This window comes from Magnolia sinica, chromosome 3 (genome assembly GCF_029962835.1).
Source record: "Magnolia sinica isolate HGM2019 chromosome 3, MsV1, whole genome shotgun sequence".
Lineage (NCBI taxonomy): Eukaryota > Viridiplantae > Streptophyta > Magnoliopsida > Magnoliales > Magnoliaceae > Magnolia > Magnolia sinica.
Genome location: NC_080575.1, coordinates 45705625 through 45726173, shown reverse-complemented (window position 1 = coordinate 45726173; position 20549 = coordinate 45705625). Strand labels below are relative to the sequence as shown.

The window sequence follows — 20549 nt, the reverse complement described above, 5'->3', positions numbered from 1 at the left end:
TAGAGAGTTGTCCTACTCTCTTCGCAAAAGGATATTTGGAGGGGTGGTTGCCTATCAATATTTCCAGAGTCTTCGGCTGTGCAAGGGTGGTCATGGATGTGGTTATGCCAAGGGACAGATCGATCGGGCATTACAAAGGCTTCGCCCTCATTCGCATGAGTACAGAAGAAGAATTATATAAGGCGATTCATACATTGAATGGGGAAAGTTTCGGAGGCAGAAAGATGATAGTTCAGAGTGCCAGATATGGCCCACAAAGTAGACAGATCTCATCTAAAACAATACCTCCTAGATCCCAGCCTGAGACGCAAAAGATATCCTCTCCCACTGCGCTTGCAACTATCAACCCATCGTCAGAAGGAAGGTCTTTCAAGGAAGTTCTCCTACTTCCCAATGCGCCGATAAATCCTCCGATCAAGACCAAAAGGAAAGACAGCAGTAAGAAGAAGGGCAGAAAAAAGGTGGACAAGGCAGGGAAGGTAGGTACAGATGAGCCCTTACCTCCTGAAGAAATGAAGTATACGTTGAAAGTTGACCAGCTTTCTCTTCTCAAATCGATGGAGGATCTTCAAGATTCTGTCGTCCTGCTAACGAAAGAGGGCGTTTCTATCTCCCAAGCTAAATCCTGGATAGATGAATGCAGTAGAATCCCGCCTGATAAGTATTCAATCAGACCCATTAGATATAACGAGTTATGGATCAAAGGAAAACGAGACGTCAACCTCGACATTCTGATAATCGCAGGGGCGATATTCACGGACGGACCGATCTCTGCCGTCAAGCGCTGGAATGAGTTTTCTATGTTTGGTATAGAAGATGTTTGGGTTCTGATATGGGGGATCCCTCTTAAACTATGGCAGGAGGACTTCTTCCTATTGGTGGCCTCCATTTTAGGATCCTTTATCGAGCTCGACTCGAAGTCTAAGAGTGGGGAAGAAATGGTTGTTCAGAGAGTGCGGATTCGCAAACAGAAAGGGAGGCCTCTGCCTCACCACATCACAGTAATGGTGAATAACAGGAACGTCACTCTTCCTCTGTATACGGAATCTGATGGCTTCGCCGCCCCAAGATGGGGAGATCTTTGGAGGCTGAGAGAAGGTTTGCCCCCGGCAACACCGAGCCCGATGTAGGAAGAAGGTGCACGGCCCCTGTACACCAGCGGAGCACCGAAGAGTATCCTCTCCCTCGAGGCAAAAACACTCAGAATGCGTGACGCACGCCCCTCTCTCCGGCTGCCACGTGGCACGATGTTGACTCCTATGGACTCGTATCCCCACCCTTCTCTGAACGTCCCGCCACGTGCCCGCTCGGCAGATGATGGAGCTCATCCCTTCGAAACTTCTCCGCATGACATTGCAGAGATGAACACATGTGGCACTGGCGAGCGGGCTGTGGCTGTTCCTCGAGACGACCGCTGCAGGCATTGGACGTTGGAGGAGCGGACACGTATCATCACGCTTCCCAGGGTGTTAGACCCATTTAATTCGCATCGCGATCGGGAGCTAGAGACGCTGCCACGTCTCGGCGTCCCGCCCAATGCGTCAGATTTCTCTCTGCCTCGTTTGCCTCGGCCGACAGGTGTCACGCCATTAGCCAGTTCGACGATCGATGTTGTCACGTTCGGCTCCGAACCTGGCTACGTGGCGTCACTTCCTGGTCTTCCGTCGACAAATGTCTCCCATCCGATTCAAATGCTCTCTCGAGCGGATTGGGCGCCAACTGTTCACCGTCCATTTGCTCCAGTGTCAGATCCTCATCGTCTGACTTCAGTACCTATCCAAGTGGCGCACGCTCCTATCACCAATCCTCCCTTACCCAGAAGGGTCTCCGAGCCTCTTTAGAGAGGGGACTCTCATTTCCAATAGTGCAGGGTGCCCTCGCTTTCTTCTACATCCCCTTCTCAGGAAGTCTCCAAGCTCCCTCCCCCATCTCCCCTAGATCTCAACCTCCCTCTCACCCTGGCGCGCAACTCCCTTATCAGCAGACTCCCCAGTCTATCTCCCCAGGAAGGTCCCCCTAGTCCTTGGATCATGCCACACCCTATCTGCACCCCCAACTTTCATCAAATGATTCATCTCTACATAGGTATGTAGAGCGGAGATCTTGTCCTTTTCGATAACGACGCTAACGGCCTCTCGGGTGATGAGGTTTCCTCTGACGGCCCACTTTCCCCCTGTCCCTAGTCGTTCTCCCATCCTTCTGCCCGTTCTGGTTCGTCCGACCAAAACCTTGTTTCGCTTTTTCAGGAGACCCAGGAAGAGGAAGTCATTGAAGCTGAGTCGCTGTAAATCAGAGACGGATCATCAGGTCCTCAGGCAGACTCTGGTGGGTCTAGCAACATCATGGAAGAAAGTAGGGCCCAACTGGTTAACAAAATGCACAAGAAGAAATGGATTCGGGATGCCATGGGTCATGTGGGTAGATTACTCGGCCTGTCTTTTGGAGACTGCCTAGAAGATTTTATCGCGCTGTTTTAATGTGTCGAACACCGCGGGAGACCCCTTACTACTTCTAGATCCCCCAGAAAACGGATCGCCAGATCATGCAGCTCCAGAGACCTCCAACGTCTAGAGACGAGTTCGAGCAGTTTAGCTCTCATTCTAGCCGAAGCAGGGAGACAGTCAGACCGGGGTAGCTCGTTTTGCCCATGAAGATTTTGTCTTGGAATGTCAGGGGAGTGGGCTCAAATCAGAAGAGGCAGTTAATTAAGGATTTGTGTGGGAGAAACAATCCTCAAATTATATGTCTTCAGTAAACTAAAGTTCAGAATTTCAACGATCGTTTGATGAGTTCTCTATGGAAGGTGAAGGATGCCAAATGGGCCTCTTTAGACGCAAATGGGTCTGCAGGAGGTATTCTGGTCGCTTGGAGATCTTCTATCCGGGACCTACAGCAGAGTTGGACAGGCAGGTTCTCTCTGTCGGTGATCTTGAAGGAGGTAGCATCGAGCCTTACTGTTCTCATCTGCGTTGTGTACGGCCCATCGATTGATTCTGATCAGAAGCTTCTATGGGAAGAGTTGTCTGCTGCCAGACAAATTTTCAGGCCCCTGCTACTTTGTAGGCGATTTCAACATAATCAGATTTGTTGAAGAAAAGTCTGAAGGCTCAAGGATTACTGTAGCAATGAAAGCGTTTTCGAGATGGATCGACGACACCGGCCAGGTGGATCTTCCTTTGCTTGGGTCAAGATTCACTTGGACCAACGGCAGATTAAACCCAATTCTTTCCAGGTTGGATCATTTCCTTCTGTCAACAGAGTGGATGGACCAGTATCCCTCAGCTTTCCAGTCAATCCTCCTTTGAATCACTATGGATCACTGGCCGATCACTCTTTCCACGGAAGAGCTCAATTGGGGCCCTAAGCCGTTCCGGTTTGATATCTCGTGGCTCAAAATCCCGTGCTTATCCAAGTTAGTTGCCGAGTGGTGGAATAGCTTCCAGGTCCAAGGCTTCGCAGGTTACAGGCTCAGTTGCAAGCTAAGGTTGCTGAAAGCAAAGATGAAACAATGGAAACTGATTGAATGGAATAACAGAGAAGGACAGACGGAATCGTTGCTCGCTGAGATCCAGGTGATCGATCTCTAAGCTGAATCCACTCCCATGTCGAAAGATATCCTAGCTAAGAGAATTCAGCTCATTCAGAGCCTCTCCGTCAAAGTTCGGGAAAGAGAAATCTCGTGGAAGCAAAAAGCCTGAGCTAAATGGATTAAAGAAGTGGACCGAAATTCGAAATTCTTCCACAGCCTAGCTAACATGCATTCCAGCGCTAACAAGATCAGCAACATTCTAATCAATGGGTCTTGTATTGAAGACCAAAATTCGATTGAAACGGAGGCAATCTCCCATTTCAGCAGGCTTCTCAAAGATGACCAATGGATCAGACCTCGCCTAAACAACCTTCAAGTCAATTCCCTCTCCTCTGAGGAAGCTTGATCCCTAGAATCTCCCTTCTCTTCGGAAGAGGTTAGTGCGGCTATCAATGCCCTCCAAGGTGACAAGGCTCCCGGCCTTGATGGATTCCCAATCCGATTCTTCAGCCACTTTTGGGAGATGCTTAAACCGGACGTGATGGCTTTTATGGAGGAATTCCACGTCAGAAGCAGATTGTCCAAAGTTCTTGGCTCCTCCATTGCTCTCATACCCAAGATCCTAGGAGCAGCTTCCTTCAATGAGTTCCGCCCCATCAGCCTCATCAGCAGTCCTTACAAAATCCTGGCAAAGGTGTTGGCCACCAGGTTAAAGAAGGTAATTGGTTCGATTATTTCTCCTAACTAATGTGCGTTCATTCCCGGCAGACAGATAGTGGACTGCGCCCTCATCACCAAGGAATGTCTCCACTCAGCCTCCAGATCTAGCTTAAAGAGTATCTTCTGCAGCCTAGACGTAGAGAAGGCTTACGATCACGTTGTCTGGGACTTCCTCCTTTATATCATGCAGCAGATGGGGTTCGGGGTAAGATGGAGTAGCTGGATCGCCGAATGTATTTAGTCGCCGTCTTTCTCTGTGCTGCTCAATGGTTTGTCAAAGGGATATTTCAAAGGCAGCAGGGGTCTTAGACAAGGGGACCCCTTGTCTCCCTTCCTTTTTCTCCTAGTGGGTGAAGCTCTATTCTGCATGCTTCTAAAAGGCCAGGTAGAAGGTATTCTATGTGGTATTAAAATAGAAGGTTTGGGCAGCCCGGTTTCCCACGTGCAATTTGCAGACAACATCTGATTTTTTCAGAGGCTTCCTCCGATAAGATGGACAACCTGCGCACAGCCATTCGATGCTTCGAGGTGGTATCTAGCATGCGGGTTAATATGGGAAAATCCAAGATATATGGGTTCAATCTGGAAGATGGCGAAGCCCTCTCATTTGCGAAATGTTTTGGTTGTCGTGTAGATTCATTTCCGACCTCCTACGTCGGCCTTCTGCTTTGTATTGGTGCTCCTCCTAAAGCGGCTTGGAACAAGGTCGTCAACAGGTTCGATAAGTTCCTGGCCAAATGGCAATGTCGCTTTCTTTCCCTCGGAGGTCACCTAACCCTTATCAAATCTGCCCTTTCCAATCTCCCCATTTATTTTTTGTCCTTGTTCAAATGTTCTCATTCAGTGTTGGCTTCCATCGACAAGCTGCGTCGTGATTTTTTGTGGCATGGCAAAGAGGACAAGAAAAGAATGCACTTGATGGGCTGGAAGCACGTTTGCAGGCATCAGAGTGATGGCGGAGCAGTTTAGAGATCTCAGGTGTATGAACAAGGCTCTCCTTGGCAAGTAGATATGGAGACTAGGCGCGGCAGCTTATGGAATTCTCTGATCAAGAGCAAATATGGCTGCTTGCCAGGGGGGTGGTGGACTAATCCTTCATCAGCATATCGAGCTTCCAACATCTGGAAAGGTATCCTTCGCATTCAAAATGAGGTTTTTAAAGGCATCGGTTTCGAGTTAGGAAGGGGAGACAGAATCAGATTCTGGAAGGACCAATGGGCTGGTGACAGGCCCCTTAAAGATGCCTTTCCTTCAATCTATCGGATAGCCTCAGACAAAGATATCAGCATCACCGACAGTTACTCTGTTATAGGTGGGAAGACGGAGTGGGTAGTCCAGTGCAGAAGAAATTTGGAAGACTGGGAGATTCCAATTCTGGTCAATCTGGTAGATCGCATTTACAAAACTTCCCCCAATCCTAACACGGATGACAGAACTATTTGGAATATGGAGAAGTCCTCTTCCTTCTCTGTTAGCTCTTTTTACAAGTGGATTATGCGCCCTCAACTCCTTGAAGCTCCCCTCCCTTCAGCTCTGGTTTGGTCCTCCTCTGCGCCCCCCAAAATTGCAGCGTTTGCTTGGCTGGTTCTCAATAAGAAGATCCTCACCATCGACCATTTGGAAAAAAGAGGGATGATCCTCCCCAATGTTTGTCTTTGTTGCATGAAAACGCGGAGTCCATAGATCACTTATTAATCCACTGCCCTTCGTCTCTCAAATATGGGCGGTCTTCGCTAGAAGATTCCAAATCAATTGGTGCACCTCCAGCTTGGTGGATCTCCTCATCCAAGCATGGCACGGCTTCAGAATTGGGAAGATGGAGACCCAGATTTGGAGGATGGTCCTTCCTGCTATCTGGTGGTCAGTTTGGGTCGAGAGAAATGATAGATGTTTTAGAAATTGTTCCTCTTCGGCCGATTCCGTTTCTCTCAAAGTTTCGACCTTGGTGGTTGAGTGGGCCACTTATGCTGACTGCCCAAGGGAGGAGGATTTCTTGTTGCTTGTTGCTTAAGGGCTGATGCTATCTCAGCATTGCCTTTTGTTGTTCTTGTTTTTGTTGTTGTTTTTTCCTTTTCTCTGTTGTGTTTTTGTTTTGGTTTAATGATATTCGTAACCTTTCAAAAAAATAAAAAAAATAAAATGCTTGCTTCCGATTCTTAATGTGGTTTCTGTGTACTAGTACGATTGATAGAAAACTTCATTGAAAGCAGCTGACCTCAACACTAATTGTGCAATTGGTAATGGCTCAACTTCATAATAATTGAAATTGGATCTAGTCTCTTCTTGACAGTTGCTGTGTTATTTATTGTTATTGTTTGTCCGGCCTCTTAACCATGACAGTATTGTACAGAGCACTTAGGGCACTTTCTCCAATACTTCTAAAGCTTCCAACTCATTGTCTTTATTACAACATTCTGTCAGATATTATTTGCCTATGCTCCCCACTTTCAGGTGTCAATGCACTTATTTGTTTATGGGATGGTTAAGAGTCATCATAGTGTCCATTGACTATACTTAATATTATCTCACCACCACACCACCACCACCATCACCATCATAGCCTTGTTCCAGCTATTTGGGGTCAGCTATACCAATCCTGTTTCCCCGTAAATTCCTAAGGCCCCATCTTGAATTAGTGAAAAGCCCTCCATATCCTTTCTCTTACCTCTATCCAAATCCTTTTGGGTCTTCCTCTCAGCCTCCCTTCAGGGCCCTCAATTATAATTTTAGTTCCCTTACCACCCATCAGGGTTTGTTACTACATGGCTAAACTGCCCCAAATGGGTCCATTATTTTGTAGGGCCATCAATTCTAATCGAAGTTCCCTTTACCAGGGTTTGTTACCACATGGCCAAACCACCTCAATCGGTTCCAAATAAAGTTTTTCTTGAATCTTGGTGAGATCTGATGGACTCGAGTCGACTATACGGATTTGAGTTGGTCTTTTGTTGTGTATTAATTTCATGATATACTTGTTTATATTTGAGTTGTGATGAATATTCGAGATTTTGTTGATTGGTGCTGAACTTGGCCAAATTGATTTTATTTGGCCTAGTCTGAGCGACTAGCCAAAACTTCGATTCTCTCAAAATCGCAATTGATTCGGACCGTATATCATCCTTGTTTCTTTGCTTTCTGCCATGAGAAAGCGTTGCTTTCTTGCTTTAAAAAAAATAAAAATAAAAATTATTTTATTATTTTCATGATATACTTATTTAGCATTTGAATTGTGATGAATAAGAGCTCTTGTTAATTGATGTGGAACTCCGCCAAATTGACTTCGTTTAGCCTAGCTCTAAGTGACTAGTCAAAGCTTTGATTCTCCTCGAATCACTTGACTGTTTTTAGGATATTGGTGAATTTCCATTAGTTTGGATGGGTCCAACTTGGAAATCTGAAGGCTGATTCTGAATAGCCTCAAAATTTTGAACTTTGGTGATGTGGAACTTGAATTTAAGCTGAGAAGATTATATTGGATGCTACTGTAGGTTCTTTGTCTGGTTGCCATGGAGAAGCCCGTGTCTCTTAAACCGGAGCACATCCGGGATGAGAAAGTGAAGGTGATCTTTATTCTCTGCCTTCGTATTTTTATTTTGTCATTTGCACTTAGACTTCGTAATATTTACAAGGTATCAATATTTTCCAGACAACTACGATTACCGCCGTCATAGCCTTTTCACAACTGTTTTCCATCACTTGAATATTGAAATCTTTACAGCTTTTCTAGATTCTGAAATCTCTTTCATCAAATCCTTTTTCTTTAATTAAGACTTCCACAATACATTTTCCTAGTTACGGACTGCTATCCTGTATCCTCTGAGAATTATGTCAAATTTCAGGTTCTTCAATCTGTCCTACCCATATCAGATGAAGAGGTTGTTCTTGGACAGTATGAGGGCTACAAAAACGATCCAACTGTTTCAAATAACTCGAACACCCCTACGTTTGCAACTGTGGTTCTTCGAATACACAATGAAAGATGGGAAGGTGTGACATAAGCATTTCAAAGTTATCAACTTGCTTGCAGCAATGCATCTTTTCTTACCTATTTGTTTTTTAACATTAACTTGACTTATATTTACATGTAGAGCTTGATGAGTATGATTTTGTGTATTCCTTATCACTACGTTGATTTGATAGCCACTTTTTATTTGTTATTCTAACATCAATGTTTAATCAACCTTTACTGCTAGGTGTTCCTTTTATAATGAAGGCTGGAAAAGCATTAAATTCAAGGAAAGCAGAAATTCGTGTTCAATTTAAGGACGTTCCTGGTGATATCTTCAAATGTATGGCATTTGACCTTCTTTTATAGTTCCAGTTGTAGTGCACAACTTCCGAGATTAGTTGTCTTAGAAATGTTTCTCCATTGCCTTTCTTGGTGAAACTTGCCTTTTAAGCTTATGCTGTACTACTCACTTTTGAAATTGATATTATGCATGGACAGCATGTGATGATCAGTTTAAATGAAAAGCTACTTCAAAATCATGCATGAACCCCAGGTGCACTTTGAGCATGTATAGTTGTATAGGTTGCATTCAGTGTTCGAGAATTATCTTTGATATTATCGAAATATCTCTGATATTATCTTTATCTCTAGATCAACGATACTGATAACACTGGTAGCGATACCGATAACACTGGTAGTATCGAAAATTCTAGGTATTAGCAATGTATAGATAAGTATCGCCAACATATCAATATCGCTAATGTAATTGCCAATATTTTCAATTATGTAAATTCTAGGTATTGCTTGTATTGCCAATGCATCAATATCGCCAATATTTTCGACTATGTGAATTCTAGGTAATGCTTGTATCGTAAGTGTATCGGCAATATTTCAATAATATCGCCAATGTATTGATATTATCAAAATTTTGTTTATTAGAAAGCTTTTTATTTCAATTTTTTTTCACGGGCACATGGTTGTATGTAGTGTTTAATTTGTCATTGATAATATTGATAATATCTCGATATTATCGATATCGCAACATGCGCGTTATTGAGACCACAATCTTTCGTTTCTTTTCCAATTGTTGATGATTTCTTGGTGAAATATCATGTGTTGTTGATATTTTGCAATATCGATGGATGTTTGGATGGAACGTTGGATGGTTAAATAGGCCGGATGGGATGGTTGGACTAATTTCTTACAACAACACATGCTTTTAAGGCCCCATTAAATGGGAACTTGTTATGTATGCATTCTTTTTGCCAATTTTTTTATTTCTAAATATGTAAACATGTACACTTTAACATCTCCTGAAGTTTCGCTGAAAATTCCACTGTTTTCCCCATGTTTCCCCACATTTCCGGTTATCAGCGATATTATCGGCAATATCGATATCGTTTCCGTATCCTTGGCCAGCGAAACTTGTAGCGATACTAATACTTGGAACACCGGTTGCATTTGTCTCAGGAGGAGAAATAATTTAGTATTTTTACTCTTAGTTAACTTTCTCGTAAACCATGAAATCTTACCCATGTATATATGAAAGAGCTCTAAAAGCTCCATTTTGCAATTTGTGAGAAGCTACTGAACTGAGAGTAGAAGCTGCAAAATTGTGAAATTTTTTTCTCATCATCATCTAAGCCTCACCATAACTAATTGGGGTTTGCTACAAGAATCCTGTTCCTCCTTTCCACTCTAATCAAGGACCAATGCCCTAGCATGAGTTTGAAATGTCGATAGAGAGAACTTTTTATGCTGGCCTTTCTAGCTGACACAACCCTCCATTATCTGGGCTTGGAACCAACAATGAGAGCACAAAGGCTCACACTCACACTGGCGGTGTTTTGCAGAACAAATTTTCTTTGCTGCTGAAATGGCCGAGCCAGACAGTCAATAGGAAAAACACCATGGAAAAGCTGTATATGCTTACTTTTAGAGTACATGGATAAAAGCATTTTTGTGTCCATGCAAATTTCTAGGTCGAATTGTGGTGGCATTGGCTCATTGCCATTTCAAGAATGGAGAAAATAATTTGTTATTTTGGAATTTTCACTCAGTAGAATTTCCAAAAATTGCAACATGGGGATCTTTTGTGTTGTTTTGGAAAGAAAGAGATCTTTCATTTTCACGCCAATATCATTTAATGATTTTTGGAAAACTCTACTAAGAGTAGGAATCCCATGATCGAGATTATTTTTTCTCCTATACTACGCCAAAAGCTGTCTTAAACACAGCCTGCAACTTAGAGTCAAACCCATTTCTCTCCCTGTTCACTAGCATGCCTTGGGAACAGCATACTGCATACTATTTCATTATTTATTGATGAAAATTTTGAAAATGTCACTTACCATGCATTATTTCTTGTTTTTTTGTTCTCTACAAAAATTGGTATATGCATGGCTTGGTACTTTCTGGAAATTTAATTTAAAGTTTCATGTTTTGGTCAGCCAAAGTGTGAAGAGTGACATATTTCTGGATTCTATTTTGCAGGTAAAAAGCAAGGTAGAAATGAATTTGTTATACGCTTGCAGCCTTCGGAAGCCATGTACATGAAACTTACGGTATGTCTTTGGTTCTTATGGTATGCCACCATTAGAATTACTATTACACTATCATTGTGGTTTCATATGGATCCAATCTTCCCAACTTTCAATACCTTCGTGTAGTGTATTGTGAGTCTTGGGTGAAAGTGATATTCAATGAGCTACATAATAAGGTCATGACTTCCAAGTTTGATATTTCATCTTCTGAACCAATGCCAACATGGACAATGTGTTATTTTAAAAGAGCTAATGTAAAATACACGAAGGATTTAGCTGCATCAATTAAAATCCGAATATGCAGTATAAGCTGTAAAATTGTGTTGAATCATGCTGTCACATATATCTCATACCTTAATATTTATAGGATTCTTCAAATGAATGGTAAAGTGTACCGTCAACAATGACAAAAAAAAGAAAAAAAGGTAAAGAAAATAAGATGTAATTTAATCCAATGTGACTATAGATCTCCCAGTCCACAAATGTGCAAGTATGAACACACACCAACAGTTGTTTTCCATTCAGAATGGCACTTAGATTATGGTTCATTTACGACTGCATAGCTATTTTCTCTGACCCAAAATTATGGTTTACACTCTTATCTTGATTAAATTCTAATTTAAATTTGAATTTAGAATGTAGAGATATATACTTTGATCATGTAATAATGCATTACAATATAATATAATACTGTGGTTGCAGGATTTACAATAATAACAGACATCATTATTTATATAAATTTAAACATCAATTTTGGATATATAACTATATTATGTATACTTGGTAGTGTGTACCTGAACAACCCATGAGATCTTACCCACACGTGCAGAGTGTTGGGGGAAGTAGCAGACAGCATACCTGTTCGCATACCGTAAAACAGGATTAACCTGCAATCCATGTCATCTTGATTTAATCAACCGTTCAAAATCCAAGTTTCTAGTTGGAAGCTGTCATGCTTTTATCTTCATCCAATAAGAGGGTTGGGTGGTCTCATTCTTCCATCTTACCAATTTCACTTTCCAAAGTTTCCATGGATGATTGAGCTGTATTAAACATGTGATAAGTTCTTTTTTGGCGGGTGAGCTGTGTGTGAACATGTGTCCTTGCAGATGTGAGTGGTTGGGTTGTCACATGTATGTGGCTCTTCTATCCTACATGTCTGTAAGTTGCCACTCATGTTTTACTCTAGGAGAACTTCACGGCTGTTGAATTACTCATGCTGTAGCACATTAAGCTTTGCTGATGTAGACTGTTTAAAACGGTACTGTAAAATGTCTTGGATTTCTTCTGAATTAATGTCCTATTACAAATATGGAAATAAAATTTTTAAAAAGTCAAATTATAGAAAGTTTCATGACATGTTGCTTTTAGGAGTAGAGATTCAATGCATCTCTTCCATATTTCCATGGCTCCACTTAAAAATACTTTGGACAAGCATTTGCTGCAGTTGGTCATGAGAGAAATCCATTGATAGATTCAAATGCATTCCCACTGTTTGTCAAAGATGTGAAATTTATCAAATTTGAACTAGTAAGAAATCCCAGCATGGAAGTATTGGAAACATGGTGTGCCGTAAAGGCCGTTATGTAAAGGTAACTTTGGCAACTGTTACATGTTACGGGGTCGTAATGGCCATAACAGCCGTTATGGAAAAAAATGACCTGTAATTGTCGTTAAAGGCACGTTACATCCTATATAAAGACCATAATAGCCCTGTAATGGTCTATTATGGGACATATACAGGTTTTTCATACTTTTTAATCAACATTACGTGGCAGATATAGGTTTTTCGGGGGGTTTTTCAATAAATAAAAAAAATAAAAAGGAGAGACCACAACGGCCATTACGGGGCCGTAACAGCTGTTATGCCCCGTATCGTAAAGGTAACGGTGGTGGCCGTTACGGCCACCGTTACCATTACGGAACACCTTGATTGGAAACATACCTAGTGGTTTCTGAATTTAGGTTCATTCATTTCATAAGCATATGTCAGTGAGGTATCAAGAAACTAAATTCACGTTTTATTTCACACAAAGTTTGCTCCCTTGCAGGTGTATTTTTCCAAACAAGTTTCCCCACCATATTGTAGGCAGAGTGACAAATCTCGTTCTCTGCAATTTCTTGGGAGATTTTCAAAAGTTGATGTTTTTCTTGTGATGTTATCATGAAAATCTCACTGAAAATAGTATACAGAAATGTTTATAATAAATTAATAAAATGATTTTAATGGTTAGAAAATATAGGTCTAAAATGATTTATTTTAGCTTTCAAAAAGTGGTGAGATTTTGAAACTCCTGATGCTATTCGATAATATCGTTTAAGCAAAATTTTGAGATGATATTGCGAGATGTACAAAATCTTAGAGATATTTGTCACACTGATTGTAGGGTCCTAGGTGATAAGTTTAAGCTCATTTTGCATGAAAGTTACCAAGAGGATCAATTTATCAGCTGGTATATCATCATGAGTCATAAATGTTAAAGAAATATCTGTGACCTCTTTGAATATCCTGTTGACATCTTTAATTTCTCTGCAGGTCAAGAAACCAGGTCTAGAAATGTCAACTATACAAAGTGAACTAGACTTGTCTTATAAGCAACGCTACCAAGGAGTGACGATTCCTGAGGCGTATGAACGATTAATTCTGGACACGTATGCCTTGAACTCAACATTTTGTGACCTTTTTCCCCATAGTAGCAAGGATAATGATATTATGCCTTTTGTGTCTTTGTTCTGTGCGATAGAATTTTGATACATTTTACTTCCAGCTTTCAGTGAATTCTTTGTTTAACTAGTCTCAACTAGCTGTTTATTATGTTCATTTGTATCTTTTTCATGTCCATGTCTGCTAAGAATGTTATCCATTTTTATTTATTTATTTTTATTGAGAGAGAACGAAATTTTATTACAAAAGAGTGCCAAAGAAAAAACTGAGATGCAAAAGCTACAGCCCAACCAAGAGAGACAAATTTCAATTGTGAAGAGCCTTTAAACAAGAGGCCCATCGCACAACATCTAGCTTTGCCCTATTGAATGCCTCCACGACCAATCCACTCCTATCTCAAAAGCACCGATTGTTCCTTCCAACCAAATAGCCTATAAGACTGCCATCAGACAGCCGCCACATCATCCTTCTTTTCCAATCCCTCCTCCATGCCAAGCTAAGAGGAGATCTTCAATTGTCCTTGACACCACCTGCAAAACTTTGAAGAGATCAAGAAACCTCTCCCACACACAAAAGGATAATGAATGAAGAGAAGAATAACTGATTCCACATTTTTCATGCACATCATGCAAATGTTAGGTAGCACCATCGACCTTTAACAATGAAGAGATGATTAACTGATTCCACATTTTCCATGCTCATCATGCAAATGTTGGGTAGCTCCAGTGTTCATATTATCGGCGAAAAATCGATAATATCACCGATATTATCGATGTCGCCGGAGTTGCGATACCGAAACTCACTTTTTCCGTTTCTCTTCCTATTATCGGCGAATATTCAGCGATTTTATCGATTTTTCCCGTAAAATACAGTTGTCGACTAGAAATCGCTACCCTGTCACGGGATAATTGTAGCCAACAGCCCATTTTCGACGATAAAAGGGGCGATAATATTGGGGGTTGTGTAAATACCAAAAAAATCTGAAAAAAAGGGGAAAAAAGAAGAAACTTTTGGAAGTGTGTACCTGTAGAATAGGATCGTTGATCGGAAGTAAGAGTGGGCCAATCGATTGATCAGTGTGCCGTTTTTAACTACATGTCTAAAAATCTCTAATTTCCTTTTTGTTTTTCTTCAAATAGATAAAAAATTTCAAATCAAATAATGATTTTGGCGAAGAATATGAGAAATCTTAGGAAATTTGGAGAGATTTTTTAGGATTTTAGGGTTCCCTTCTGGAACTGTCTTCTATCGGGCTTTTTCTGGCAACTGGTTTTTCGGGAGTTAAGGGATTTGAAACCCTTTTACAGGGAGCGGAAGCAGATTAGGCGTTACGTGTGTTACAGTGGTGCGTGTCGACCTCGATGGCGTTTGGATGTCACTAAGTTTCGTGGACCCCACCATCATGTGTGTTATATCCACACGATCCATCCATTTAGTGAGATCATTTTAGGTCATGAGACCAAAAATGAGACAAATCCAAAGCTTGAGTGGACCACACCACAGAAAGCCATGGGGACAATGATTCCTACTGTTGAAAACTTCCTAGGGCCCACAGTGATGTTTATTTATCATCCAAGCTGTTCATAAGATCACATGGTCATCGATGAAGGTAAAACACATATTACACAAATCTAAAACTTCTATGGCCCCTAAGAATTTTTCAACAATAGACGTTCAATTCCCACTATTTCCTGTGGTGTGGTCCACTTGATCATTGGATATGCTTCATCTTCAGGATCAAGCCCTAAAATTATCTTGTAAAATTAATGGACCGAGTGGATAAAAGCATATAAAGCAGGGTGGGCCCCACAGAGTTGTCTCGTTTCCCTCAGCATACAGATTTACTCAATGCGCAAGTGTACAACTTGTTTAGGTCTCAAGGGTCGGTGGCTCGGTGCTTTGTTGGGTCCATCATGATGTGGTATATTTTATCCATGCCGTCCATTTATTTTGCCAGATAATTTTAGGGCATGAGCCCAAAAATGAGGCAGATCCGCATCTCAAGTGGACCACACCAAAGAAAGCAGTGGTGATTAAACACACACCATTAAAAACTTCTTAGGGCCATTGTAATATTTTTTTTTACCATCCAATCTCTTGATTAGGTCACATAAGACTTGGATAAATCGAAAACATAATTATCAACTTGATCGAAAACTTTTTGTGACCCCTAAGAAGTTTTTAATGCCTGGATTCAATTCATATTGTTTCCTTTAGTGTGGTAGACTTGAGATTTGGATCTACCTCATTTTTGGGACCATGTACTAAAATGATATGGTGAAACGGATGAATGGGGTGGATTTCTCACATATATCATGGTGGGCCCATGGAACACCGTCTAGTAGCCACCTCGTTCTTGGTAACATGATAAAACACATGCGTCACTGTGGGTACCACAAAGTCCTTAAACCAAGACGTGGTTTGGCTGGTTACGTTGCTACTAGCCAGATGGCTAATGGTTGGTACTATGTGAGCGCAATCGTGACATATTTATTTGATCCAGATTGTCTATCCATTTTTTTTCATATCATTTTAAATCTTGATCCAAAACATTAGGCAGATATAAATCTCAGGCGGACCACACCACATGAAACAATAGTGATTGAATGTCCACCATTAAAAACCTCCTAGGGTCCGTAGTAATGTTTATTTGACATCTAGCCTGTTGATTAGGTCACATAGACCAATTTGATCCAAAACTTGTGGCCCTTAAGAAGTTTTTAATGGTGGGCGTTCAATCAACACTATTTCCAGTGATGTGATCCACTTGAGATTTGGATCTACCTATTTTTTAGGCATAAAATGATTCGGAAAACTGGATGGATGCACCAGTATGTTAGACAAGTGCCATATCCAAACCATCCATTACCAAGTATACCATTATATAGATTCCATATCCAAAGAAAGGTGTACTTTTTTAGTTCATTAACTTTTACATGTCTTAATTATCACATGCTAGCTGCATTTGTATTATATAAACTCATTTTGGTTATAATTGGAGTGATTTATTACGACAGGGCATGCTTTTTGGACCCATTAAATGAAAACTTATTATTTAATGCATTCTTTTATAATATTTTTTTTATTCATAAATATGCAAATATATGTATTTAGGCATGTCCTGAAGTTTCATTGAAAAATTCCATCAATTTCCCCATGTTTCACCATTTTTCTCTGCATTTTTAGTTATCAGTGATATTATCGGCGATAACAATATTATATCTTTATCTCCCGTCAGCGAAACTTGTGGTGATACCAACAACTCGAACACTGGGTAGCACCATTGACCTTTTTGAAGGTTGTCAATTGTTAGCACCCTTTTCCTCCCCATTAAGCAAACAAATGCCACTACCTTGGAGGGGAGCCATAGAACCAATCCTTGGAAGTGCAATCTCCTCTCTCCCATTGAAACTCCGGAGGAGCATGTAAAATGAGTGAACAGAGAAGCGACATGATTTGTCCTTATTCTATACCATTGCATCCCTCTCCCCAAGTGTGGGGAGCAGCATCGAAGACGTTCCTGAAGCCTTACAAAGTTGTCCACTTCGTCATCCAACAAATTCCTTCGGCAGGGGGGCAACAAAACTACTCACTTCTAATTGGCACAGTTCTTGGTCTTTGTTGTACATGACCAAACCATCCAAGTCCCCACTCATCCATCTCATGATCCTCGTTATCCTCATTTCAGCTACACTCATCCCAAACTGCCCAACATTCTGTCCCATAAAGCATGGCTGGTCTTATAACCATCCTATAAAATTTTCCTTTCAGTTTGAGTGTTACACAACGATCACATAAAACTTCGAAGGCACATCTCCGTTTGTTCCACTCTGCTTGAAATCTATGGGCAACATCCTTCTCAATCTCTCTACTCTCATGAATCATCGACCCAAGATATTGTAAGTGGTCATTTTGGAAAACTTCTTGGTCATCAATCTTAACAAATTCCTCATTCTCACTCCTTTTGCGACTAAAATTGCACTCCATATACTCTGTTTTAGTCCGACTTATTTTAGATCCTTCAGATTCTAAAGCATCCCTCCATAAATCTAGCTTTGTGTTTACTCCCTCACTCGTCCTGTCAATCAAAACCATGTCATCTGCAAACAACATACACCATGGGATCTCTTCCTGCTAATGCCTTGTTAACTGATCCATAAGCAACATGAAAAGGTACGGGCTCAATGCCAATCCATTGGTGCAAGCCTTTGAACCTTTTTAAGTCATATGAATCCATACATAGAGAAGGATATGAGTACTAAGCAATTAAGGATCTTGACACACTGGAGTATATATGGTATTTGTGAATGATTCATGGATAATGGGGTCCATTATGGACGGTAAGATACCCCAAAAGTTTTCCAGACTGGAAGATCAAGATCCCACCAATATTTGTCTACCAAGATACCCCAATCGTTTGGTCGTGTTTCCAAATGATTGTTGTATTTTTTTTAAAAAATTATTTTTCTTGGTTCTTATTTGTCTATTTTGCTGACCACCCCTTGAAGGGTGAGGAGTTAGGACTTCTAATCTGGGTGGTTTAGGGTCGGTCAATGGTGGAGCCCATCTGAACGACGGTCTGTATCAGGGTCTGGATCAGATTACCTTCCTGTTTGTATACATCTGATGCTGGATGCATCAAGATTCTCTAATTCCTGTTAGGGCTGTCAAAGGGTCAGGTTCAGGTCAGCTCCTGGAGTACCCGTACCCATGCTGATTGTGTCCAGGTCCTTTCTGGATTTGGTTCTCATTTTCAGAACCTGAACCTGTATCCAATTGGGTTTGGGTACCCATCGGGTACAATCTGGTCTTTGGACCTTGGTTACGAGTTGGGTTCCAAGTCAGTTCTGGGTCAAATAAAGGCATTTACATGGTCATAGCTACCTGCAGGGTGGATTAGCTTGCACACACTTGTGCTTCTTTGACACGTGGTGTGGAAACAACCTCTTATGGGTAAGCAAATCTCATCCAGTCACTAGAATAATTAATATTATTTAATATAATAGAAACATTGCTATTAAAATTAATTGGACATGACCCAAAACTGCTATAGCTGACCTCTAACTGGGCCCAAAATGGTGGAACCGAATCTGACCTGATTCCTAAATGGGTCAGAGGAATTGTAGCCAAGCATGTTAAAATCCGTCGGGTCAGCCAGGTACCCATTGACAACCCTACTTAACCTGTTGTGTATAATACATCCATACTGCATTTTTTTCCCGGTTGTCTTGGATATACTAGGAAGTATTGATACATATTAGGCATGGGTGTGACCACTTTGAGTTATTTTAATCCCATGAAAAGGAAGAACAGATTTGTGATAATGCACAAGATGAACTAGACAACTGCTTAGCGTTGGGATTTTGTCTGCAGAATTCGAGGAGATCAACAGCATTTTGTCCGCCGAGATGAATTAAAGGTATATATATATATTTATATTCTACCATGTATGTTGAACTCTAGGTGTGCATGAGGTGTCTGAAACTGAAATTGGGCTGTTTGCTCATCAGGCGGCATGGGAGATTTTCACTCCTTTACTACATAGGATTGATGAAGGTAAAATGAAGCCACTTGCCTACAAACCAGGCAGCCGCGGCCCGGTGGAGGCAGATGAGCTGCTTGCAAAAGCTGGTTATGTGCAAACACATGGCTATATATGGGTACCGCCTTCTCTGTAATGACATGATGGCCTTTGCTTTGATGTGATAATCGTAACTCCTTTTTCTAGATGAGCGGGCACATATAACAAAAATCTCTATATAAATATGTAATAAGAAGCCCGAACAGCTTATCCATCCCACTTTTCAGAAGAGAGAAGATGATGCAGTTTGTATTAGTGATATGTAATGTAACATTATCCTATTTTTTTTGAATGTTGTGGGCATTTGACCTTAAAAGTTTTTATCATTAGGAAATAAGTTGCACCTTACTGCATATGGATGACATCCATTCTACACATGCCTTGCATGTATTTCAGTGCAGAGAGAGAGAGAGAGAGAGAGAGAGAGAGAGAGAGAGAGATTCTGTAAAAAAAACATTGAGTTTACAAATTAGTCATCATAATCTACCTATTTTTCTAGTGCCCACATTCCGTTAATTTTAGTTTGTGCCTGTTTACGGTTGTGATTTTTTTTTAATTTTTTTTTTTGTTCTTTTAACATAAAAATGATAAAAATAAAATAAAATGCCCCTCCCCTTGAAACTCCTCCCTCACTGCAAGCCCAAAAATACTCTCCAGTTTGCCCTCTGCAAACCCAAAGACCCTCTCTCGTTTTCCCCTTTCCAAGCCCAAAGACCCTGGATCAGTCGCTTCTTGCGTCTCCCACCTCTCCCACTCATTCTCACTTGCATTCTCTTTCCCATTCCTTCCCTCGTTCAATGTTCTCTTTCTTGCAAACCTCTCTTGGCCTGGCCTTGCCTTCAGACCTTAACCTAGAAGTACTTGTTACCCCCCCACCCCTTGTTTTCCTTTTCTTTTGTTTCCTTCCATTGGGAATTAGTTGTGGGGTCTATTGAGGCAATCCACACCATCCATTTGATCGGTTCCACATTGTAGATGGGCTGTGGAAAAAAAATAAAATAAATTGCACTGACCTGCCTGATGAATGGCCTAGATCTTGGCAATGTATTGCGAATCACTCTAGTCCTTCCCTGCCTAATTAAGCATGGATGTGATTGGCGCTGTTCATTAGTGGGGCATCTGTTGGACATAGGCCAATGGGCCCCACTAGTGGGTGGGTCCCATGAGGTTTAGCCTCTTTTTGTTAATCAATTTTCCTTTCTTTTGTTTGAAGTTAAATTGAGAGTGGTAATTGTCCATCTTGCTTGTCCTTTGAACAATCTGAGCTATAGATTGTTATTTGAGGCCATCTATACCGTAGAATCAGAGGGGTGATTAGACCCATCTGTTCTAATAGTGATTAGGTGGACTGTTAGATCTGGACCATCCTCGACTTCGTGGAGGTCCCATACCGTGTAGACTGTCAGATCTTGAGGGCCCACTCTTCCGCACAGACTTTCATTAGTGGGGCAGAGTTGTGGAGGGTTTATTTCTGAAAGTTGTCAGATGATCCGAACAGTTTGATTAGAGGTCTTCTACTCAAAAGACCTCATCGTCTTGCACGTAGAAATTGTGTACAAGTT

At 41.2% G+C, this 20549-nt stretch overlaps 1 protein-coding gene across 2 annotated transcripts in view; it reads left to right on the top strand.

Moving 5' to 3' along the window:
• Positions 1-19340, top strand: part of LOC131239886 (glucose-6-phosphate 1-dehydrogenase, cytoplasmic isoform) — a 33239-nt gene extending 13899 nt beyond the window's left edge. For both annotated transcript variants that reach the window (XM_058237793.1, XM_058237794.1), the window contains exons 10-16: positions 7738-7809; positions 8089-8236; positions 8443-8538; positions 10692-10762; positions 13278-13393; positions 18780-18825; positions 18917-19340. In XM_058237793.1, coding sequence (XP_058093776.1) covers positions 7738-7809; positions 8089-8236; positions 8443-8538; positions 10692-10762; positions 13278-13393; positions 18780-18825; positions 18917-19084 — 717 coding nt within the window. In that variant the 3' untranslated portion in view covers positions 19085-19340. The remainder of the gene's footprint in view (positions 1-7737; positions 7810-8088; positions 8237-8442; positions 8539-10691; positions 10763-13277; positions 13394-18779; positions 18826-18916) is intronic.
• The last annotated feature ends 1209 nt before the right edge of the window (positions 19341-20549 follow it).